The sequence below is a fragment of the Artemia sp. Qi Xiang Cuo genome, chromosome 9 (assembly GCF_049724085.1).
Source record: "Artemia sp. Qi Xiang Cuo chromosome 9, ASM4972408v1, whole genome shotgun sequence".
NCBI classification, from domain to species: Eukaryota; Metazoa; Arthropoda; class Branchiopoda; order Anostraca; family Artemiidae; genus Artemia; species Artemia sp. Qi Xiang Cuo.
Window position 1 is genome coordinate 34,052,656 of NC_142802.1, and position 26,860 is coordinate 34,079,515.

Below are 26,860 nucleotides of genomic sequence, written 5' to 3' on the forward strand. Positions count from 1 at the left end.
TCAAATTACTCTTTAATATTTAAGTGAAGTTTCTAGTTCATGATTGCAAACCAATGTAATATTCAAACAGCTTTGTTTAGCCTTTATTTTGACCAGCAACGTTGAAAACTAAATTCTATTCACAATCGAAGTGATGAATGCATGAATCCTTTAAATATGGAAACGCTTTTGACGGAATTGGGCTCACAGGGCCGATACTCCCCATTTTCCGAAGGTAAGAGATAATCCCAACAATTTAAGGAGGAAGTGGGGTAGAGGAATCAGCTTTCATAGTCTTGTCCGTTCCTTGGGAAAAGATTTTTCCCTTGTCCGTTCCTCTACCAAAGAAAAAGAATCATATACTTTTTCTTCCATAAATTACGAGCACATCAACTACTACACTTGATTGAAAAGAGAAAAACTATCTCTTTTGGGGAAAGGTAATTCTCGGTACCGTCTCTCCAGAGGCATAGGGGGTTCGCTGTATAAGGGATCCCTATTTCCCTGCTAGGCAGAAGTCGTAAAATTTGGAGGGCAAAACATTTAAAACAAGTATTAAAAAACATCAATATAAAGAATTGCGCTATACTTTTTCTATCTTTACTGGGAAAATTCTTTTTGCTGGTGTCTAATAAGCATCCTTTTTCAGGATACGAGGGTCATGATCATTGGGTTTCTAAACTGATTAAATTATATCTGCCCTAATTATAATGTAAATCAAGTTTCTCCTTGGAAATTTGATTTTCCCTTGTGCTCAATCGGTCACTATGTCTGAGGAAACTATATCTTCCCATAATATCTTTCTTTTTCACCACTTTTCAAACTTCAATAAAATTAGTCTAAAAATTTCTTTGTAAAGTGATTTCAAAAAGTTCTTTCATTTGAAGAAACATTTATTTTTTTACTCAATACTGAAAATAAAGTATCAATGAAACTTTCGTTTTATGACTTCGGCTAACTCACCTAACGAATGCTCTGGGTACCAGAAGACTCGAAATTTCTTAGGTAAAAATAAGTAACATAATTGGCCCATAAGACACCTTAGACTATTGGATATTGTAACTAAATGCTGACAGTGTTGCGTGCTGGGGGCACAATAAGAAAAATATAAAAAATAATTAAAAGAGAACTTTTATTTAAAAGAAATTAAAAATGTTAAATCTTGAGCACTAGTCAATCAATCTGTACATTCGCTTGGCAATGCGAGAATAATTTTTGTCAATTGGGAGAGAATCGTCATAGAGAGCAGGAGCGTCCATAAGTATAGCTACTGTTCCAACAAGAGATGTTGCAGTGAATATCCACAGAAAAAGACGATCGAGCACCATTGCGACGAAAGCCCAATCTTGATCCTCCTGCAGAAAACACATTATTTGAAATTCTCAAAAATTCCAAGGTTGTTCATTTATGAACAGGTTTAAAAATAAGAAGACTAAATGGCAGTCTAAGAAAAACGATAAAGAGATGGTATTAGGTAACGAGAAGACTAACCAAGAGCATAGCTTCCCTTGGATAGAAATTGTTACATATGTTAATAGTAAGCTAAATGCTAGTAAATAAATAGAAATGAATTAGTAATTAGGAATCATTAGTCACTACTAGAAGGGGTTGTGGGTGCATTGAAGATGTAAAAAGTAGAAGGCACAGGGTAACTTATCAAAGTTGAAAAAGTTTTCAAAGAATACCATAATGGGGGTGCTTGAATCTGAATAAAGATTACATGTTCAACTTAGTGTTACATGGACAATAGTTGCCATTAGACAGTCTCCCTTTGTATTCATTTTTTTTGTAGTAGCCTATGGTCAGTGGTTCACCCTCTACTACTTTGCAGCTATTGCTGCAACCAATATAGGAGGTGTACATTGAGAGGTGGAAGACCGTAATCCTATTGCAGAGATTGCGCTGTTTTGGTTATCATAGATTTTTTTTATGAAAAATTGATCTTTGGCGGTCTGATATATGAGCCAACCTCCTTCATATTTGAAAAATTCCAGTTTCGCCGTCCAGTTTCAAGATCCAGTATTACTTTGTCGAACAAAAGTAATGGTGTTGCTGAAAATGCGGAAGGAGGAAGGAGTTAATAGGAATTAAAAGATCCCATACTTTGGTATTGGCTTTGGTCTCTTAATGTGCAATTTTTCCATTGTCTAAAGATTTGGAATATTTTATGAAAGACTTTCAAGTTTGTATTTATATGATGAGCAGAACCGCAACAACAAAATGTGTATAAGTACAAAGATGATGAATTTAGGCTTAGAATACTGTCCATAACAAAGTTTTAGTTAACGGATAACAAATTTCAAACCGATCACTGAATATTATTCTTAAAGACTGATTAAAATTTATCCACAGATGACAAGGACTGACTGCCAGATAGATCGGTGGTTCAAAATCAAATCACGTTAAGCAAAAAAAAAAAAGAATTAACGGAGTAAAGTTGTACATTACTAGCTTTGATGGGCAAAGATATTATACACAAATTCTGTTCAAATTCACTCCTAATAAAAAGTGAGATATCTATTTTTATAGACTCTAGGAATTAGTACAATTGATTTGAGAATCATATACAGTGCACAAAATCGTTCCCTCACCCCTAAAAAAGTTCAGAAAAAAATTCCAAATTGATTATATTAACATACTTATGCGTATTTTTTTATTTCTCTTGGATTCCTCCCCCCCCCAAAAAAAAAAATTACTCATACTCGTGGGTGCATCTAGATCAATAGATACATAGATAGATAACTGTTCAGCCGCTATGCCATACACAAACATTACAATGATTATAAAAGACAACAGCCAGCATACACTTAAATAAATGGTATTACTACTAACAACAAACAAAAACCTTAAACCCATTATTTACATGTTTTTAAACCCTCTTTTATAAATCCAGTCACTGCTATAATCGTCTCCCGGAATGAAGATTTAAGAATCCCAGGAAAAAACACTTCCCCATCACCTAAATACCTTCAATGTCAAATCTGAAAGCCCCTGGCCCACCGTCAAAAAATGAAGCAAATTTTCTTGCTCCATACCACATAAAGAGCAAGTATAACATGATTTCGGGCCCTGAGCATTTCTTTCAAATACTTTCAATCTACTTTTTAAGGGCAAATCATTCGCTCGGACCTGGAAACACAGACGCAAGGTTCCCGGTGGAAAATTCAGCTCAAAATAATATTCTAGTCCAAAAGACTTTTATCTTAGAATACTGGTGCAAGGTTTCATATTTTCAAATCTGTTCATGCCAGAGTTGGATCTCTTGATCCTCCTTAACATGTTTTAACTTCCGATAATTTCCTCTGGACCGCCTGTTGGACCAAGACCTTCATTCCAAGCGTATGAAAGTCCGGCTTTATCAAAGAGGGCTTTAACATGGAACGGGCCCGATCTTTTTCTACATTGCTGCAATAATTCAAAATATGCGGCTTTCATAAGGCTCTCATCCGGTAGTCGGATAATTTTCAGCCAAAATTTTACTACTAGTAGTAACCTTTCTTTATGCAGCAAAAACAAAAATAGATCTCCCTTAACAGCCTGTGTATGAGTTGTAGCATGTAACCCTAACCAATCTTTTATAATATTGTAGTTGAACCCTTTCTAAGTGCGGGATCACCTCATATCCCCAAAGTTCCGCACCATGATAAATAGTAGGGAGAATTTTCGATTGAAATAGATACTAGTAGTAATCTATATCGCTATTCAGAAGGGACAAGCCCTGGAGCATGAATATGTGTACAATTTCCACGGTACATGCCTTACCACGGCCAGGTATCTAGTATTACAGAAGGGACATGCCTTACCAGACAGGTTTCTGTGTTAACACCCATAACTAAAGATCTTAGTACAACGTGTTCAAAGGTTTATTGGACTTTCTGTAAAAAATATTGGTTTCAGCCGTAGGGTAAACAATCATGTTTATTCAGGTTTAATGATTGTATACGGTATTAGATACCAAAAAGTTGTATCATTTACGTAAAACTTACTAAATTTTCGAAAAAAGGTATTCCATTGGCATAGCTCTGCTCTCAATGATCTTAATTGGAGATTGAATAATAGGGGAGAAACAGAGCTCGAGATTTATTTTAATTGGATTGAATGAAAACATAACATAAATTTGGAATAACATCAATGGTTTCAATCTATGGAAACAATCACTGCCAGCCTGGCTTGTTAACAGCTAAGCTTTCGACTATTAGCCTTCAACAGAAGGTTTAATGATAGCATATGGTATTAGATATCAAAAATTGTATCATTTGGATAAAATAACACTCAATTGGTGAAAAAGGTATTCCTTTGACATAACTCTGGTCTGAATGATATTAATTTGTGATTGAATAATAGGGATGAAACAGGGCTCGATAACATTTTTAATGGGATTGTATGAAGGTGGTAAAAATGGGTTAAACTGCTTACCAGTTAAGGTAAGCCCGAAGGGGGTGCCTACTCTTACGCAATTTAACATAAATTTGGAATAACATCATTGGTGTCAACCTAAGGAAACGATTATCTTAATTTGATTGTATGAAAGTAGTAAAAAGGGTTAAACTGCTTACCGGTTAAGGTAAGCCCGAAGGGCGTGGTAACTCTTAGGCAATTTATTATAAATTTGGAATAACATCGTTGGCGTCAATCTATGGAAATGGTTAACGATGACAAGGTGATCATGGGACTTGACTTAGATTTACGTCTTGGCTGTGTTCTGTATAATACAAAAATACCAGCTGAGCAGTTTTGCCAATATAAAATATGGTTTAGCATTGGGGCATGCTAAAAAGTTGAAACTAATAGAGTCATAGGAGCCACGATGACCTTATGCCTTGACATAGCTTTACTTCTCGGGTGTGTTCTGTATTATACAAAAGTAGCATTTGATTAGTGTTGTCAATATAAAATATGCTCTAGCATTGTAGTATACTAAAAAGTTGATACTAATAGAGATGTAAATGCTAAGAAAAGAATTTTAATAAAGAAATTCAGTACATTCCTTAGAAATTCTTAGGAATCAACTATTGAGATGATTATGGGTTTGAACCATCAAGGACCGCAACCATCCATGACCCTAAACACCAAGGACCTCAACCTCCAAGGATCATCTATCCTCAACCTCCAAGGAGACCCCTCCCCCCAACTTTTTGGGCCTCTTCCCCCCATTTTTGATACTTTTTTTGAAGTTTTTTTGAATTTTTTAAAAATTTTTTTAACTTGGTATTTTTTCAACTTTTTTTTTACATGTCTTAGAATGACATAAAACATAATTATTATTTAATATTTTCCAAATTCAAATCAGAATGATATAGAAATGTTAGTCATGACTTTTACTATTAGAAAAATAATGATTATAGTAGCATTTTTTTTATGGACTGAAATTTTTGGACTTAGAAATTATTTAAATTTTTTTTACCTATCTTAAAATGATATGAAATATGCTTGCGGATCTATCAATCGCACTCTATACTTGCTCATAGACACGTCGCGGCTTTCCCACTGATACTTTATGGTGGGTTATCGACACTACCTGTTTTTTTTTACATTTATTAAATCAGTAATTTTTACGTAGTGGAAGGTTAATCACATAACTCATATCTTTAAAGAAGTGAAGATGAAACATTCTAAGAAAGTTTGTTCACATGATAGTGTTATTGTAACATTGAATGCTAATAAGTAGAAGTATTTGAACTATAAAACAAGTACAAGTGGTAGCATCATCGGAAATGTATGCATGCATTGTCGTGACAGTGAGGAATTAAATTTCTTTGGAGTACCAAAAAAATTCAAATCTTATGATGGTGGTTATGGGAGATTGAGATCTCTGGAGATGATTGCACTCAAAAAGAATGCCCACATAAAAATAATAGTTGATGAAGAGGGGCATCTTCTTGTTAGTGATTGTGGTCAGACGTTATCCAGTGATAAACCCTATCGTCAGCATTCGGGCATTAGCATTCAACGGAAGGTCAAAAAGAAGTCAGGCGTACTCCTCTACTAATATCATAAACCATTTCTTTTCTACGGGCTGGAACTGTTAACTGTGTAAAAATAAGTGGTAATAGACAGTGAAATTACCGGGAAAATAACAAGGGCATTGGTAGAAAATATCACTAAGGAATATAAAGATGAACCGATGAAAAACAATGTGCCAGCAAAAGTTACTACCATTGATCAAACAGTCAATGAACCAAATAATAGCAAAGATGAAATGCACATTGAACATGTGGATGACCTCCCAGTAAAATTGTGTTCACATGATAGGGTTACTGTAGCATTGAATGCTGACAAGGAGAAGTATTTGAACTATGAAACCAGTATAGGTGGTAGCACGATTGGACATGTGTACGTACGTTGTCATAATAATAAGTGTTTAGATTCCTTTGGAGTACCCAAGAATTTTCATTATAGACATTCTGGATATGTGAAATTATCATTTTCCAAGATGATTACATTCAAATAGAATGCCAAAATAAAAATAATGGTTGATGAAGAAGGGCATCTTCTTGCTAATGGTTATGGTAACATGCTACCTATTGATAGATCCAATCGTCATCTTTTAGGTATTAGCATTCGAATGAAAGCAAACGGGAAAAGAAAGGCTTATTCTTCTACTAATATCAAACCATATCTTGTCTGAGTGCCGGAACTGTTACCTGTGTAAAAATAATGTACTACCATCATTGATCAAACAATCAATGAACCAAATAATACCAAAGACGAAACTCATATTGAACCTGTCAGTGACACACCAGTAAAAATTTTGTATGACTCAAAATGGAATAATGATTATTCTACTGATTACGAACTAAGTGAAGACAATAGCTACAATATCAAGAGAGAACATGGTGAATTATTTTATGGAACAGATTCAAAATGTCCAAAGTGGTTTATTGACATTAATAATGTATAATAATATATTTTTTTTATTAATATCCTACAAGACATTAATTCATTCAAAATACATTATGCATTACATTGTTATGTGTTCATTATTTTTAGAGTATGCTAACATAGAATGTCTATTAAAACATCGGAGATGTAAGAAAAGGAATTTGCATACATAATATGTCGGATAGATAGGTTAAAACGGAGAAAATTTAAGTATCAAAATGGATAAATTCTTTATCAACACCTTTCTTCGGATAGGTCAGGATAAAACTGATAAAATCTAAGTATAATAGCGAATAGATTCTTTATCAACTTCCTTTGCCGGATATGTCGGTTAACATTATCAAACCTAAGTGTCAGAGTAATGAAATTATGTATCATCTACTGTCAGATATGTAGGTTAACATTATCAAAACGTAAGTGTCAGAGTGATGAAATTCTGTATCAACATCTATTGCCAGATACTTGGAATAACATTGATCAAATCTAACTGTCAGACTGAATAAATTTTTTCTATCAACTTCTTTGTCAGATACATTGGATAAAATTGACTAAATCTAAGTATCAGAGTGAATAAATTCTTTATTAATGTCTTTTGACAGATACGTTTGATAACATTCACAAAATATAAGTAGTAAAGTGAACAAATTCTTTATTAACATTGTTTATCTATATCATTTGTCGGATATGGCCGATAACATTGAAAAAATCTATGTATTAGAATGAATAAATTCTTTATCAATGTCTTTTGACAGATACGTTTGATAACACTACCCAGATCTAAGTATCATAGTGAATAAAGTCTTTATCAACTTATTTTGTCGGATAAATCAGAAAACATTCACGAAATCTAAGTATCAAAGTGAATAAATTCTTTATTAACTTCTTTCGTCGGATAAATCAGATAACACTCACGAAATCAAAGTATCAGACTGAATAAATTCTTAATCATCGTACTTTGTCAGACATGTCTGATAAAATTGAGAAAATATAAGCATCAGAGTGAGTAAATTCTTTATTAAAGTTTCTCGCAGATACTTTTGATAACACTGATAAAAATTTGAGAATGTGGAAGATGGTTGGAATAATTTTAGAAATATAATTTGTGAAGTTGCTGAAGGTGTCTTAGGAAAGAAAGCTAGAACTACAGCTAAGAGTTTAGGTGCAAAAGCTTTATGTTTGATAGAAAGGTGAAAGGACTTGTACAAGAATTACCTTAGTGATAGATCATATGAAAACAAAAGGAATGCAAAGAAAGTGGAGAAAGCATTAAAATATGAACTAAGGAGGTGTGAAGTGGAGGCCATAGATAAAATTGCTGAGGATTTGGAAGATGCAGCTAGACGGCATAATAGTAAAATATTGTGCTGGCATGTTTACAAATTGAGAGGGAGTAGTAAATGCGGACTTGGCCCACTTAAAGACAGGAATGGGGCTGCAATTAGCAATAAGGAAAAAACTAAAGAGAGATAGGTCGAACTTTTTGAGAATTTGCTTAACCGAGATAAAGTTGTGGGAAAAGATACAAAGAAAAATAAAAAAGTTTGTGATACCTTGGATCTGAAGAAAGATTTGTTTTGTGTGGAGGAATTAGCGACAGTACTAAAAGGACTAAAAAATAATAAGGCTCCAGGTGCTGATAAGGTTGTAAATGAGTTTCTTAAATATGGTGGCTCTGAGGTTAGAAATAAGCTACTAAAGATTATGAATATGATTTTTGAAAAAGGGAAGTACCTAACGATTTTAGGAAAACCTTAATTAAGCCACTTTATAAGAAAGGTGATATAAGTGAGTGTGGTAATTATCGAGGGATTTGTCTGGTCTCTGTAGGTAGTAAAATACTTAGTAATATGATACTTTTTAGACTGAGAGATGCCATAGACAAAAGTTTTAAGAGAAGAACAATGCGGTTTTAGAAAAGGTAGAGGATGTGTCGAACAAGCTAATAATTGAAAAGTGCCTGAGTTTTCAAACACCTTTGGTCCTCAGTTTTATAGATTATGAGCAAGCGTTGGATTCTGTTGATAGAAGGGCTTTAGCAAAGATTTTATCCTTGTATGGTATACCAGACAAATACATTAAAGTGATTAGTGCTATGTACGAGAATAACACTGCTGCGGTTAAGGTAGGAAATTAGGTTAGAAGCTGGTTTTGTATTAAATCAGGAGTTAAGCAGGGTTGTGTTCTATCCCCCTTTATATGGATTATTTTGATGGACTTATTCTTAAGGAGCACAGGAAAGGCAATGGGAAGCCACGGAATCAAATAAGGAGGAAAAAGTCTCCTGAACTAAGATTATGCTGATGATTTAAGAATCCTAGATGAAAGTGTGAGCAAAATGAATGATGTTATTGAGGTTTTGCGAGTTCAGGGTACTAGAATAGGTTTGAAAATTAATGTTAAGAAGACTAAGTCACTAAGGCTAGGAATAAGTGAAAATGAAAAAGTGAAGTTAGGTAATGAAAAGGTTGATCAGGTGGACAGGTTCACTTAACTTGGTAGTATTATTAGTAAAAATGGTGGGAGCAGTGAAGATGTTAAAAGTAGAATAGCCAAGGCTCGGGGTGTTTTTTCACAGTTAAAAAAAGTTTGGAAGAATAGGAAGATAATGCTGCAAACCAAGATTAGAATATTAGAAGCTACAATGATGACAGTGGTCAAATATGGGTCTGAAGCAAGGGCACTCCGAAATGCGAATGAAGATTTGCTAGATGTTTTCTAGAGAAATTGCTTGAGGATTGTTCTGGGTACCCGGCTGACTCAACGTATTTCAAACAGTAGGCTATACGAAAAATGTGGTTCAATACCGCTCTCTAGGGCAATAATGAAAGAAAGGCTGAGGTGGCTAGGGCACGTTATGCGGATGAAGGATGAGAGATTGCCGAAGATTGTTCATTTTGGAAAACCGTCTAGGGATAAACAGAAACCAGGTCGTCCTCCTCTGGGATGGGAGAACGTCATAAAGAAAGATTTAAAGGAAATGAGAACTTCTTTTGCGGGTGTAAAAAGGGAGCATTGAATAGATTGGGAGGGAGGAGGAGCGTGCGTAGCTGCATTGGCCTCAGGCGGCTTGGTGCTGCGGTGAGTTGTTAGTAGTAGTAGTAGTAGTAGCAGTTTGATAAAACAGAGAAAATTGAAGTATCAGAGTAAACAAATTCTTTATTAACATTCTTTATCGATATCATTTGTCGGATACGTCGGATAACATTGACAAAATCTGTGTATTAGAATGAATACATGCTTTATCAACATCTTTTGTAGGGTACACTAGATTACATTCACGAAATCTAAGTATCAGAGTGAATAAATTTTTTATCATCGTCCTTTGTCAGATATGCCAGATAAAATTGAGAAAATCTAAGTATCAGAGTGAATAAATTCTCTATCAATGTCTTTTGACAGATACTTTTGGTAACACTGATAAAGCTTAAGTATCAGAGTGAACCAATTCTTTATTAATATTCTATACCGATATAATTTGTCGGATACGTCGGATAACATTGACAAAATCTATGTATTAGAATGAATAAATTCTTTATCCACATGTTTTGTCGGATAGGTCGGAATAAAATTGATAAAATCTTAGTATCAGAGCGAATAGATTCTTTATCAACATCCTTTGCCGGAAATGTCAGTTAAAATTATCATAACCTAAGTGTCAGAGTGATTAAATTCTGTATCAACATCTATTCTCAGATATATGGGATAGCCTTGACAAAATCTAAGTATCAGGGTGAATGAATGCTTTATCAACTTCTTTTGTCTGTTACAACAGATAACGTTCACAAAATCTAAGTATCAGCGTGAAAAAATTCTCTATCAACATCCATTGCCGGATATGTAGGTTAACAATATATCAAAACCTAAGTGTCAGAGTGATGAAACCCAGTATCAACATATATTGTCATATACATGGGATAACATTGATAAAATCTAACTGTCAGAGAGAATAAATTTTTTCTATCAGCATTTTTTTCAGATACATTGGATAAAGTTGACTAAATATAAGTATCAGAGTGAATAAATTCTTTATCAATGTCTTTTGACATATATGTTTGATAACGCTGACAAAATTTAATTATCAAAGTGAAGAAACTCTTTATTAACATTATTTATCGATATCATTTATTGGGTATGTTGGATAATATTTAAGAAATCTATGTATTGGAATAAATTTATTCTTTATCATAATCCTGCGGCGGATACGTCAGATAAAATTGAGAAATTCTAAGTATCAGAGTGAATAAATTCTTTGTAAATGTCTTTTGACATACAAGTTTGATAACAATGACCAAATCTAATTATCATAGTTAATAAGTTCTTTATCAACTTCTTTTGTCGGTTACATCAGATAACATTCAGGAAATCTAAGTATCAGAGTGATTAAATTCTATATCATTGTCATTTGTCAGATATGCCTGATAAAATTGAGAAAATCTAAGTATCAGAGTGATTAAATTCTGTATCAATGTCTTTTGACACATACTTTTGGTAACACTGATAAAATTTAAGTATCAGAGTGAACAAATTCTTTATTAGCATTCTTTCCGATATCATTTGTCAGATACGTCAGATAAAATTGATAAAATCTAAGTATCAGAGTGAATAGATTCTTTATCAACATCCTTTGCCGGAAAGGTCAGTTAACATTATCAAAACCTACGTGTCAGAATGAATAAATTCTTTTTTAACATGTTTTTTCAGATACATCAGATAAAATTGACAAAATCTAAGTATCAGATTGAAAAATTATCTATCAACACCCTTTCTCGGATATGTTGGATAACCTTAACAAAATATAAGTATCAGGGTGAACAATTTTTATCATCATTTTATTTGTCAAATACAACGGATAATATGGATAAAATATAAGCATCAGATTTAATAAATTCTTTATCGACATCCTTTTTGGGATATGTTGGATAATATTGACAAAATCTAAGTATCAGAGTGTATCAGAGTGATTAAATTCTTTATCAACATCTATTGACGGACACATAAAATAACATCGAGAAAATCTAAGTATCAGAATGAATAAATTCTTTATCAACATGTTTTGTCGGATAGGTCGGAATAAAATTGATAAAATCTTAGTATCAGAGCGAATAGATTCTTTATCAACATCCTTTGCCGGAAATGTCAGTTAAAATTATCATAACCTAAATGTCAGAGTGATTAAATTCTGTATCAACATCTATTCTCAGATACATGGGGTAGCCTTGACAAAATCTAAGTATCAGAGTGATAAAATTCTTTTCTATCAGCATCTTTCTCGGATACATCGGATAAAATTGACAAAATCTAAGTATCAGAGTGAATGAATTCTTTATCAACTTCTTTTGTCTGTTACATCATATAACGTTCACAAAATCTAAGTATCAGAGTGAAAAAATTCTCTATCAACATCCACTGTGGGATATGAAGGTTAACAATATATCAAAACCTAAGTGTCAGAGTGATGAAACCCAGTATCAACATATATTGTCAGATACATGGGATAACATTAATAAAATCTAACTATCAGAGAGAATAAATTTTTTCTGTCAGTATTTTTGTCAGATACATTGGATAAAATTGACTAAATATAAATATCAGAGGTGAATAAATTCTTTATCAATGTCTTTTGACAGATACGTTTGATAACGCTGTCAAAATTTAATTATCAAAGTGAAGAAACTCTTTATTAACATTATTTATCGATATCATTTGTCGGATATGTCGAATAACATTGACAAAATCTATGTATTACAATGAATAAATTCTTTATCATCATCCTTTGTCGGATACGTCAGGTAAATATCCGACGTATCCGATAAATGATGTCGATACAGAATGTTAATAAAGAATTTGTTCACTGTGATACTTAAAATTTATCAGTGTTACCAAAAGTGTCTGTCAAAAGACATTGATATAGAATTTATTCACTCTGATATTTAGATTTTCTCAATTTTATCAGGCATATCTGACAAAGGACGACGATAAAAAATTTATTCACTCTGATACTTAGATTTTGTGAATATAATCTAGTGTACCCTACAAAAGATGCTGATAAAGCATGTATTCATTCTAATACACAGATTTTGTCAGGCATATCTGACAAATGACGATGATAAAGAATTTATTCACTCTGATACTTAGGTTTTGTGAATGCTATCTGATGTATCCGACAAAAGAATTTGATACGGAATTTATTCACTATGATACTTAGATTTAGTCAGTGTTATCAAATCTATCTGTCAAACGATATTTACAAAGAATTTATTCACGCTGATAATTTGAATTTTTGAATTTTATCAGACGTATCCTACAAAGGATTATGATAAAGAATATATTCATTCGAATGTATAGATTTTTTCAAGGTTATCCGACATATCCGATAAATGATATCGATAAGGAATGTTAATAAAGAGTTTGTTGACTTTGATACTTAAATTTTGTCAGTGTTATCAAACGTATCTGTCAAAAGACATTGATAAAGAATTTATTCACCCTGATACTTAGATTTAGTCAATTTTATCTAATGTATCTGACAAAGATTTTGAAAGAAAATATTTTTTCACTCTGATAGTTAGATTTTATCTATGTTAACCCATGTATCTGACAATAGATGTTGATACAGAATTTCATCACTCTGACGCTTAGGTTTTGATAATGATAACCTAAATATCCGGCAATGGATGTTGATAGAGAATTTATTCACTCTGATACCTAGATTTTGCACATTTTATCTGCTGCAACAGACAAAAGAAGTTGATAAAGAATTCATTCACTCTGATGTTTAGATTTTGACTTTGTTCTCTGACGTATCCTACAAAAGATGTTGATAAAAAATTTATTTCCTCTGATACTTAAATTTTGTCAATGTTATCCTATGTATCTGACAATAGATGTTGATACAGAATTTAATCACTCTGACACTTAGGTTTTGATAATGTTAACTGACATTTCCGGCAAAGGATGTTGATAAAGAACCTATTCGCACTGATACTTAGATTTTATCAATTTTATGCAAATCTATCCGACAAAGGAGGTTGATAAAGAATTTATTCATTTGAATGCAAAGCTATTTTCAATACTATCTGATGCATCTGAGAAATGATATCAGTGGAGAATGGTACTTAGGAACCTGTTCGCCCTGATACTTAAGGTTTATTAGTGTCATCAAAAGTATCTTTCAAAAGACATTGATAAATAATTTATTCAGTTTGATATTTTTATTTTCTCAATTTTATAAAGCATATCTGACAAAAGACGATGATACAGAATTTATTGACTCTGATACTTAGATTTTGTGAATATTATGTGATGTATCAGACTAAAGAAGTTGATAAAGAATTTATTCACTCTGATACTTAGATTTCGTGAATGTTTTCTCATGTATCTGACAAAATAAGATGATAGAGAATTTATTCACTATGATACTTAGATCTGGGTAGTGTTATCGAACATATCTGTCAAAAGACATTGATAAGGAATTTATTAATTCGAATACATAGATTTTGTCAATGTTATCCGACATATCAAACAAAAAACGTTATTAAAGAGTTTGTTCACTTTGATAATTAGATTTTGTGAATGTTATCAAACGTATCTGTCAAAAGACATTGATAAAGAATTTATTCACTCTGATACTTAGATTTTCTCAACTTTATCAGGCATATCTGACAAAGGACGATAATAAAGAGTTTATTCACTCTGATTACTTTGATTTCGTCAATGTTATCTGATGTATCCTACAAAACATGCTGATAAAGAATTTATTCATATTAATGCATAGATTTTGTCAATTTTATCCGACGTATCCGACAAATGATATCTATAAAGAATGTTAATAAAGAAATTGTTCACTCTGATACTTAAATTTTATCAGTGTTATCGAAAGTTTCTGTCAAAAGACATTGTGAAGAATTTATTCACTGTGATGCTTAGATTTTCTCAATTTTATTAGACGTATCTGACAAATTACGATGATAAAGAATTTATTCACTATGATACTTAGATTTCGTTATGTTATCTGATTTGTCCGACGAAAGAAGTTGATAAAGAATTTATTTACTGTGATACTTAGATTTCGTGAATGTTATCTGATTTGTCCGACGAAAGAAGTTGATAAAGAATTTATTCACTATGATACTTAGATCTGGGTACTGTTATCAAACGTACCTGTCAAAAGACATTGATAAAGAATTTGTGCATTCTAATACATAGATTTTGTCAATGTTATCCGGCATATCAAACAAAAAACGTTATTAAAGAGTTTGTTCACTTTGATAGTTAAATTTTGTGAGTGTTATCAAAAGTATCTGTCAAAAGACATTGATAAAGAGTTTATTCACCCTGATATTTAGATTTAGTCAATTTTACCCAATGTATCTGACAAAGATGTTGATAAAAAAAATTATTCACTCTGATAGTTAGATTTTATCAATGTTATCCCATGTATCTGACAATAGATGTTGATATAGAACTTCATCACTCTGACACTTAGGTTTTGATAATTTTAACCTACATATCTGACAATAGGTGATGATAGAGAAATTCATCACTCTGACGCTTAGGTTTTGATAATGTTAACCGACATATCCGGCAAAGGATGTTTATAAGGAATCTATTCGCTCTAATACTTAGATTTTATCAATTTCATCCTGACCTATCCGACAAAAGGTGTTGATAAAGAATTTTTCATTCTTATACTTAGATTTTCTCAAATGTTAACCCATCTATCCGACATATGATGTATGCAAATTTCTTTTCTTTCATCTCCGATGTTTTAAAAGACATTCTAAACGTTTGATCAAACCTACTTTCCGTTTAATGTTTTCTTTAATAATGTAATAAGCCAGTGAGAGGGGGAGTTAAAGTATTTCCTAGAAATGAGGACTCGTCAAGAAGTGAAATTGATCTACGAAGAGGCTATAATTATGGAGTGAATAGAACAAGGCCAGAATCAACACCTAAAAATGCAATTAGTAGAAAGTATTCTTCTTCTCAAACAGTTTTTCAGCTAAGTTGCAGCAGTATTGATTCAGACTTTGTGGTGTTAACACCAAAAATTTTTCGGGTATAACCCTGCTCAAGCTGTGAAATTTCTCAGTGGACTTTCATTTTGGATTTATTTTTATAAGCGGATTATCGTTTTGCTGGCTATTTCAAATTCCCTCCGGACAGTAAGTTTTCATTGCCAGTCTTCAGAGTTTAAACACCTGTTTTTGGACTTATTATTTCAAGAACTTAATTAATTCAGTGACCTTTAGCAATCATAAAAGTTCACAATTAAGACCGATATATCTCTTTTTTTACCGATGTGCTTCTTGATAGACTGATTGTCTAAACAAGAGATGTTTACTATGGGAGATCTTGCCTTAGCAAAGTTTTCTAAATACCTCCTTTGGCCAGGTAGAATACTTGGAAGAAATTCCACTAGAAATGGACCGAGTTATCTAGTATTCTGCTACGGTACTCATGATAAGCAGACAGTTAGTGAATATTGCGTAGTTTCTTATGCAGAGAACATTAATGAAGCAAAGAGATCAAAAACTAAAAAGGTAGGACAAGCATTCACAGAAGTAGCAACTTTCCCCAATATATACAAAAAGTTTGCAAGAACAGGGACGTCTGAAAATTCTTCTAGTTCGTCTATTTCTGGACTTTTTCAACAGTTAGCTACGACCCAGAAAGAAGTTACGATAACTAAGACTAAGCTAGTGGCAGGTATAGAAAAACGTGTTGCAGAAAAAATAGCGCAAAACATTGGAACTGGGCCTTCTGGTGCTGTAAAGGTAAATGGCCAAATCATCACTGGAGAAATTTATGATGCTATAGTGCTAGATTTTATTCTGAGGTTGGAGCGCATTGAAAACTTACTTAAAGGACTAAAGAGTCAAATTGAAGCCCTAGAAAATTGTATTTTTACAATGGTGAAAAACCATTATGATTTTGAACAGGAAGCTATGCAAGACTGTCTCATATTCTCAGGAATAAGACAGACACCTGGCTCAGATTTTGATATGACTGTCCTAAACCTTGTTAAGTCAACTATGGGAGTTTCGACTATTACTAGGGAAAATTTTATCGATTCAGCGTTTCTGACTCAACTCTACGGAAGATTCTCGAAATTTAGCCCGCAGAAATCTAGATCCTGTGGCCCAAGTTTTAGTGAAGTTGGTATCAAAAGAACTTGTGTACAAAGTGTTTAAAACTAAATCAAAATTAGCTGGATCCGGAATTTATGTTAATGAATGTCTTACGAAACGTATAAAGACAATATTAAATAGTGCACGGGACAAATTCGGTGTGAAAAATGTTTGGACAGACAAAGGTCGTATTATCGCGAAATTATCCAGCCAAAGCGCACCGCGTCGGCTCTATAGCCTAGCTGATACTTACTGAATTTTTCATAGTTGATTTATTTAGAAATGTCTTCCTTTTTTTCTTTTTTTTACCTCTGTTTTTGTTGCTTTTCGTTTCTTTTGTTGCTAATTTTTTTTTTTAGTGGATTTCTCACTTGCGTTTTCTAGAGAGTAATCCTTTTAGAGTGGGAGATGTTCTTTATGATGATTTACTTCCGGAAAGTAAAAATGCTTATTTTTCCCCGCAAAGAGATAGTTGTTATGTGGATGTGATTTCTTCAGGAACAGAGGTGAATGCAAGATCGTCTTGCCTGTGTCATTGGAATTGCCATATAACTTCAACGTATTATGAAATTCTCCAGTTAATTTAAAATGTGAATAGTAAATTTGATGTAATTGGTCTTTGTGAAACTTTTTTAACTTCTGTGCATGTTCTGTCGTTATATAATTTTTCAGGATACAGGCTTATTGTAAGGAATAGAGAGAGAATGGGACGTGGGGGTTTGGCATTTTTGGTTAAGGATCATTTTGTTGCTAAAATAAGGGAAGACCTATCAGTTTGGATAGAAGGTAAGGTGGGATCTCTTACTCTTGAGCTGGAAGCTGGTGGAAAAGATATATTGATTACTGAGGTTTATAAACCGCCGAGTACAGTTTGGCAGGAGTTTGAAAAGGGTTTTAGTATGGATGCAGTAGAATTGAGTAATCTGGAGTGCATTTGCATGGGGGATTTTAATTTTGATCTTTTAAGTTTATATAATGATAATTTGGATTTTTTAAACCTTTTCTCCAGTTATGATTTTTATACATTAGTTGGGATTCAGACTCGTGTTACAGGACAGTCAGCTACACTTATTGACAATATTTTCGTGCGTCCCCGGGTATTACATAGCTGTTATGCTGACGTTATAGTAAATGAGGCTTCCGATCACTTTCCTATAGTAGCAGTGACTTCATATCAATATGCGAGAAAGCAGAACAGGACAAAGGTTAAAAGAAGGCAACTAAAAAAAGAGAACCTACTGCAGTTTAGAGATGAACTAAGTATCTGGTCATGGAAACCAGTTTATGAAGAATCTGAAAGTGCTTCTGCGGCATTCGATAAGTTCATGGACATATTTCAGCCAATATTTGAGAGAACTTGCCCAGTAAAGAGCATAAAGGTGAGGAAAAAGGATCCCCGGAAACCTTGGGTAACTATGGAGCTACTTGACTTAATTAGAAGGAGATATACATTGTATTTGAGTTACTTAAATAGTAACCATGTCAAGATATAACGTAATTTAAACAAATCCGTAATCAATTAAATTGGCTAAGGCTTTCATGAATCTGAAAATATTATGGATATAAATTTAAGAAAAACAACGGCAATACAAAAGCGACTTGGAATATTATAAATGAAATCGTAAATAAGAAGAAAGAGACCGAGATTCCTGCTAGTCTGATCTTTGATGGTAAATTTGTTGATGGAAATGATGAGGTGGATAATTTTTTTGGTGAATTTTTTTCTAAGATTGGTGAATCAATAAGTGAGAATCCATACGATGAAAATAATGAACTTAATGAGACATTTAGTGATGAAAGGGGAGTTGGATTGGAATTGGCTGCAGATGAAACGAACATTGAAAAATTAAACCAGATAATAGGATTGGTAAAATCAAATTCTTCAGGGAATGATGGAATTAATCTGTAAACGTTCAAGCATGTTATGGTATATTTGTTGCCTTGTATTGTTTATTTGATTAACCTTTCTTTGAAGAAAGGAAAACTTCCTACTCGGCTGAAAGAGGCTAAATTTATTCCGCTTCAAAAAGGGGGTTCAAACACTGATCCATCTAATTGGAGGCCGATTTCAATATTGCCCCTATTTGCTAAGCTGTATGAAAAAGTGATGCATCGACGACTTTATAACCATCTGACTACTTACGGTCTTCTTAGTGATACCCAGTTCGGATTAAGGAAAAACCAAACCAGTTAATTGAGAAGACAAATAAGGCCCTCGCTGAATTGATAAGTTTTACAAATTCTAATTATTTGGTAGTGAATATTTCAAAAACGAATTTCGTTACATTTTGTAGAAATGGAGTTTCATTTGTTTTAGATAATAAAATTGTTTTTAATGGTGAATTTTTACAGCATGTAAATAATGTTAAATACTTAGGCTTTAGTCTTAATTTTAATTTAAGTTGGAAATCACATTGTGATCTTGTGGCAGTTAAGATTTCAAGAGGGTTGGGTGTGATAAGAAGACTGAAAAATCAAATACCGTCAAATGTTTTACTTTTACTTTATCATTCTATTGTTAGCCCTTATTTATCGTATGGTTGCATGCTATGGACCAGTAGTTTTATTTCAAGTTTTAGAAAGGTCCAAATTTTGCAGAATAAAATAGTTTGCATTTTAGGTAATTATATTCAGTTTGAAAATAGCACGTTGAATTCCTTTACAAGTTTGAAAATTTTAAATATTTGTTGACGGGATTACCAGTTAGGTGTTCACCGGAGGTATTTTGGGAAATTTCTAAAGCTAACTCATCTTATCACTGTTATGAGACTAGAAATGCGAATGGCCTTGCATCGGAGCTCCGGAATACTCAACGTGCTGCGTTTCTGCCTCGTTTTGCGGGACCGGGGGTGTGGAATTCCCTCCCGGATGCTATTAGACAAGCTGATAATGTAAGCCAGCTCAAGAGTAGATTGAAGCGTTACCTTTTGGGTTATAATTTGAATGATTAGAAATTTGAATTTGATTAATGTTTGGTATGAAAACAGTTTGGACAGATAATGGTCGTGTTTTCGTGAAATTACCCAGCCAAAGCGCACGAAGTCGGCTCTATAGCCTGGCTGATACTTATTAATTTTGTCATAGTTGATTTAGTTAGAAGTAGCTCATTTTTTTTTCTTTACCTTTGTTGTTGCTTTTTTTTGAGTGGATGTTTTAAGGATGATATGCGATACTTCTCGCTTGTGATTTCTAGAGTGTAAACCTTTTAGAGTAGGAGATGTTCTTTATGTCGATTTAGTTCAAGTGCTGATTTTTCTCCGTAAAGAGATAGTTTTTTTTGGATGTAGAGCTTTATAATAATGGATTTGCAGCCATCGTAAACAAACCTTCGGGTTTTTGTAGATGGTTGCTGTAAATTTGTTTGTATTTTTATGCTAAATAAATTAATTTGAATTTGAATTTGAATTGACTGTCTGATCATTGATGATAGTAACGATTTCTGGCACTTTGTTTTTCATCAATTCATCTTTATATTCCTTAGTGATATTTTCTACCAATGCCCTTTTTATTCTTTCGGCAATTTCGCTGTCTGTTACAACATTAATTTTGCACAGGTAACAGGTCTGGCCCGTAGACAATATATGGTTTATGATATTAGTAGAAGAGTAGGCCTTTCTTTTCCCGTTTGCTTTCATTCGAATGCTAATACCTAAAATATGAAGATAGGATCTATCAATAGGTAGCAGGTTACCATAACCATTAGCACGAAGATACCCGTTTCACCAACTATTATTTTTATGTTGGCATTCTCTTTGAGTGCAATCATCTCTGGAAATGATACTTTCGCATATCCAGCATTTGTATAATGGAAATTCTTGGGTACTCCAAAGAAATCTAAACTCTAAATGTCATGACATCGCACCCATACGTTTCCGATAGTGCTACCAGTTGTACTTGTTTCATAGTTCAAATACTTCTTCTTGTAAGCATTCAATGCTACAATAGCACTATCATGTGAACACATTTTTACTGTGGGGTCATCCACATGTTCAATATGCATTTCATTTTTGCTATTATTTGGTTCATTGACTGTTTGATCAGTGATAGTAACGTTTGCTTTCATTTTGTTTTTCATCCATTCATCTTTATATTCCTTAGTGATATTTTCTACCAATGCCCTTTTTATTTTTCCGGCAATTTCCCTGTCTATTACCACATTATTTTTACACAGTTAACAGTTCTGGCCCGTAGACAAGAAATGGTTTATGCTATTAGTAGAAAAGTACGCCTGTCTTCTTTTTACCTTGCGTTGAATGTTAAAACTCGAAAGATGACGATAAGGTTTAACGCTGGGTAACATGTTACCACAAGCGCTAGCAAGAAGATGCTACTCTTCATCAACTATTATTTTTATGTTGGCATTCTCTTTGAGTGCAATCATATCCGGAAATCTCAATCTCGCATATCCACCATAATAAGAGTTGATTTTTTTTGGTACTCCAAAGAAACTTAATTCCTCACTGTCAAGGCAATGCATGTCATGCATTGTCAAGTCCAAAAAATTCAGTCCATGAAAAAAAATGCTGCTATAATTATTATTTTTCTAATAGTAAAAGTCACGACTAACATTTCTATATCATTCTCATTTTGAATTTGGAAAATATTAAATGTTATATTTGTATGTTTTAAGTATATTTTATGTCATTCTAAGAAATTTAAAAAAAATTTAAAAAAATCCATGTTAAAAAAATATAAAAAAAGTTAAAAAAATAAAAAAAACATTAAAAATCGGGGGAGGGGCCCAAATAGTTGGGGGGTGGGGGCCCCTTGGAGGTTGGTTATAGGAGACCCTTTAAGGTTGAGGTTCTTGGTGGTTAGGGTCATTGATGGTTGCGGTCCTTGATGGTTCAAACCTATAATCATCTCCATAGTTGATTTCTAAGGATTTCTAAGGATAACACTGAATTTCTTTATTAAAATTATTTTCTTAGCATCTACATCTCTATTAGTATTAACTTTATAGTATACTACAATGCTAGAGCATATTTTATATTGACAACACTAATCAAATGCTACTTTTGTATAATACAGAACACACCCGAGAAGTAAAGCTATGTCAAGGCATAAGGTCATCGAGGGGCCTATGACTCTATTAGTTTCAACTTTTTAGCATGCCCCAATGCTAAACCATATTTTATATTGGTAACACTGCTCAACTGGTATTTATGTATTATACAGAACAAAGCCAAGAAGTAAAGCTAAGTCAAGTCCCATCATCACCTTGTCTTCTATAACCATTTCCATAGATTGATGCCAACGATGTTATTCCTAATTTATAATAAATTGTCTAAGAGTTACCATCCCCTTATGACTTACCTGAAATGGTAAGCAGTTTAACCCTTTTTACTACTTTCATACAATCCGATTAAAATAATCGTTTCCGTAGATTGACACCAATGATGTTATTCCAAATTTATATTAAATTGCGAAAGAGTTAGCCCTCCTTTCGGGCTTACCTTAACTGGTAAGCTGTTTAACCTTTCTTATCACCTTCATACAATCCAATGAAAAATGCTATTGAGCTCTGTTTCACCCCTATTATTCAATCACCAATTAAGATCATTCAGTGCAGAGTTATGCCCATGGAATATCTTTTTCACAGATTGAGTTATTTTTACGCAAACGATACAAATTTTTGATGTCTAATACCATATTCTATCATTATACCTTCCGTTGAATGCTAATAGCCAAAAGCCTAGCTATTAACGAGCTAGGCTGACAGTAATGGTTTCCAAAGATTTATACCATTGATGCTATTCCAAATTTATGTTAAGTTTTCATACAATCCAATTAAAATAAATCTCGAGCTCTGTTTCACGCCTATCATTCAATCTCCAATTTACACCATTCAGAGCGAGTTATGCCAATGGAATACCTTTTTTCGCAAATTGAGTTAGTTTTACGCAAATGATACAACTTTTGGTATCTAATACCGTATGCAATCATTAAACCTTAAAAAACATGATTATCTTACCCTACGGCTGAAGCCAATAATTTTTTTACAGAAAGTTCAATAAACCTTTGAACACGTTATACCAAGGTCTTTAGTTATGGGTGTTAACACAGAAACCTGTCTGGTAAAGCATGTCCCTTCTGCAGCACTAGATACCTACCCGTGGTAAGGCATGTACCGTTGAAACTGCACAAACATTCTTGCTCCAGGCCTTGTGCCTTCTGAATAGCAATATAGATTACTACTAATACTTATGCATTTTAATATTTTTAATTTCATTTAAAACTGAATTCCTTAAAACTATTGAAGAAACCACTTTACCTCTACCCACCATTTCTTTCACATGATCCTTCCAATTTCCTTTATTGTTTAATACAAACCCTAAATATTTAGAAGTTCTACTTTTTTTCAACTCAATACCTTTAAATAAAAATTATCATTATTTTTATTTGTCCCAAAAACTACAGTTTCAGTCTTTTGGATATTTAATCTCATTTTTTTTCCCCAAACAAACATCTAATATGTCCAACAATATTTGCAAATCTTCGGCGCTTCTAGCTATCAGCGCCACATCCTCCCCAAATAACAACAGAGACAAAGCTAAATTTCCTAAACTCACTGTTGGTGCCCACTTTTCCACGAAAAACTCAACAATAATATATAAACAAAATAGCCTCTGTGACAAGGTGTTACCCTGTTTAACTCCTACTCTGTCTCAACTAAATAAATCCGAAAACCCTTTTCCTCTAGCTGAATACCAAGAAATATATAAGCAGCCAACACAATGTTTAGGGATTTTTTAATGAACACAACAGATACTGTTTTTATTTTCAATATGGTAATTGTATGAAATTAAATAAAAAAAACAAGTTTTTTAAACTGAAAGTAAGGAGCGACATTAAAACTTAAAACGAACAGAAATTATCCCGTAGTCAAACAGAGTTTGACTCTGTCTCACAACTTTATTTTTTAAAAAAATAAAAAACTTTAGCGCAAAGAGCGAGGCGTTGAGGATGGGACAGCCCCTTTCATATACGGAATAATTTCTGTTCGTTTTAAGTTTTAATGTCGCTCCTTACTTTCAGTTTAAAAAACTTGTTTTTTGTATATAATTTCTGATCATTTTTTAGTTAATGCAGCTTTTATTTTTGTTAACAGTCATTGAATAAGTAAACAAAATAAGCATAAAAATTTTACTTTTCTTTTGCTAAATGGCTGTCTCTAAATTTGGTTCTGAAATAATTTACAAATTAACTTACGTAACGAACTTCTATATTCGCATATTTATCTTCTCGCAAAAAATACATAGTTGCAGATTTTTGCAGATATGAGCTTGAAACCTATGTAATATGGTTTTTTGATACTCTGTATCTGACGGTGTGATTTTCATTAAAATTCTTTCACTTGTAGAGGAGGTTTCCCCCCTCTTTACAAAATCAGGTAAATTTTATCAGGTTCGTAGCCTTTAATGAGTAGTACTAAACTGAATAAAATTTATATATTTAGAATCAGCATTATAAGCCCATTCTTTTGATACATTTATTGACATCAAAATTCCGTTTTTAAAAGTTTCGATTACTATTGAGCCGTATCGCTTGTTTTTTTTATTGTTTTTTTTTATTACGTATACGTTATTACGTATATGAGGGGGATCTCCCCTTAGTCAATACCCGTTAAAAGTTATTTACGTTAAAAGTTAAATTATTTTTTAATTCACAAACCCCTGAATCACAAAGGCCGTTTAATTAGAATAGATAGCTCTTTTGAAAGCACTAAAAAAACAGTAGCGTAAAGAGCGAGGTATTGACTTGGGGGAGAACCCTCTCATATACGTAATATTTTCTGTTCGTTTTAAGTTCTAATGTTGCTTCTTACTTTCAGTTGGAAAACTTGTTTTTTTTATATTTAATTTCTGATCGTTTTTTAAATAATGCTTGGAAATCCGGCGCCCCCTTCATAGAAATGATGCTTACCCCAAAGAAACATCCTCCACGGAAAGATTCTCCCGAGTAACCCCCTCCTCCAGCCCCCCCCCCACCAGAAAAAAATTCCTTCCTGAAAATGTCTTTATACTTCCCAATAACCAAAACAATATGTAAGCAATGGGCAAAGTTCATAACTTTCAGCCCTTCCCCTGGGAACTGTGGGGGATTAAGTCATCTTAAAAGACATTTTTATTAAATTCTCGACTGTGCTGAACAAAATGGCTATCTCAAAATTTTAATTGGGTGAATTTGAGAAAAAAATGAGCGTGGGAGGGGGCCTAGTTGCCCTCCATATTTTTGGTCACTTAAAAGGGCACTAGAACTTTTAATTTCCAATGAGCCCTCCTACGATATTCAAATTAATACGATAAAACAAATTAACTCGCATTCGTGATCTTTCTTCTGGCAAAAAATGCAAAATTCCACATTTTTGTAGATAGGAGCTTGAAACCTCAACAGTAGGGTTCTCTGATACGCTGAATATGATGGTGTCATTTTCATTAAGGTTCTATAACTTTTAGGGGGTCTTTCCCCCTTTTTTCGAAAATCAGCTAAATTTTCTCAGGCGCGTAACTTTTGATGGGTAAGATTAAACTTGATAAAACTTATATTTTTGAAATCAGAATTATAATCTGATTCTTTTGATGTATCTATTGGTATCAAAATCCCGTTTTTTAGAGTTTCGGTTACCATTGAGCCGGGTCGCTCCTTACTTACAGTTCGTTACCACGAACTGTTTGATACCCCTATTCCTTATCTAAGTAGAACCTATGTAAAACCGGTTTTTTGTCGATTTTTTTTTACAAACATATTTGAGCTATATATTTGCACATTAGAGGGGGGAGGGATATCTCTGTGGTTTTCATAATTTGGTTAATAAAGTATTATATTTTCATCATATTTTTTTTTATATTTCATTTGGATTGAGCATCAGAAAGACAGACCCGCTGTGTTTTACCCTCCCCCTCCTAATGTGCAAATATATAGCCAAATATGTTTTTAAAGTAGCCTATTATATTTTAATCTTACTTTGGTATATTTCATTAGGATTTAGCGTCAGAAAAACATATATGAAGAATATAAGGTAGGGGGAATTTCATACAAGTAGCCTACCTTGAATACTTGCTTATTCCTTATTAAAATTAAACTGTAAGGAAACTTTGGTTACAAAAAAGTACAAATCAATATTACAATAGTAATAAAAAGTATTGATCTCACTAATATTGAAATGATATAAATCCTTAGGGTACACGACAAAAAACGCACACTAGTTCTTCCAATCGTTGGAAAGTAGTAAAAAAAAAGATGAATTAAAAATGTTACCGCATTAAATTCATCTAGCCGTTTCAGGTGATTCTGAATGAAAGATACATTTTTAATCGCCTTCTCCAAAACATAAGGGTATTTTCGAACAACAGGCAAAAGATTTGCCGCACTATCAATTGCAGCAAAAGGTGGTGGTGGTGGTGGCGGAGGAGGTGGAGACGGAGGAGGTGGAAGTGTATTTAGATGCATCACTTCAAGCAAGAGCTGTGATCCATACATCAGTCTTCTGTTCCACCTGTGACTATTTCGATATCCTCTGAACCGCCTCTTCTTAATAAGCTAGAATAGAAAAACGATGCAGTCAAATAATTGAATAACAATCATCAGAATATACCTTAGTACAAAACGCTAAACCATTATGAAATAAGTCCATAAAACCTTGATTGAATAGCGTATATTCGTCGATTTTGTATTACAGTGAGTGATGTTATCTAGAATTTCTCCTTTTTTTTGCATAGCTCTGCTCAAAGTCAAAGTCTATAGAACAGCGCTGAAGACATTTCTCCCACATATAATTTGTTCTTTTCTGTTTCCCTAGCCTAATCACATAAGGAAAAGGCTAAATGAAAATGAGAAAGGGCTTATTAGATCACAAACTTGTATAT

General features: G+C 33.1%; 1 protein-coding gene across 2 annotated transcripts in view; it reads right to left on the reverse strand.

The window, feature by feature from the left end:
- Nucleotides 1–1,103: 1,103 nt before the first annotated feature.
- Nucleotides 1,104–26,860, reverse strand: part of nAChRalpha2 (nicotinic acetylcholine receptor alpha2) — a 193,641-nt gene continuing 167,884 nt past the window's right edge. For both annotated transcript variants that reach the window (XM_089094485.1, XM_089094484.1), the window contains 2 exons: nt 26,253–26,534; nt 1,104–1,334 (listed from right to left, as the gene is read on the reverse strand). In XM_089094485.1, coding sequence (XP_088950611.1) covers nt 1,149–1,334; nt 26,253–26,534 — 468 coding nt within the window. In that variant the 3' untranslated portion in view covers nt 1,104–1,148. The remainder of the gene's footprint in view (nt 1,335–26,252; nt 26,535–26,860) is intronic.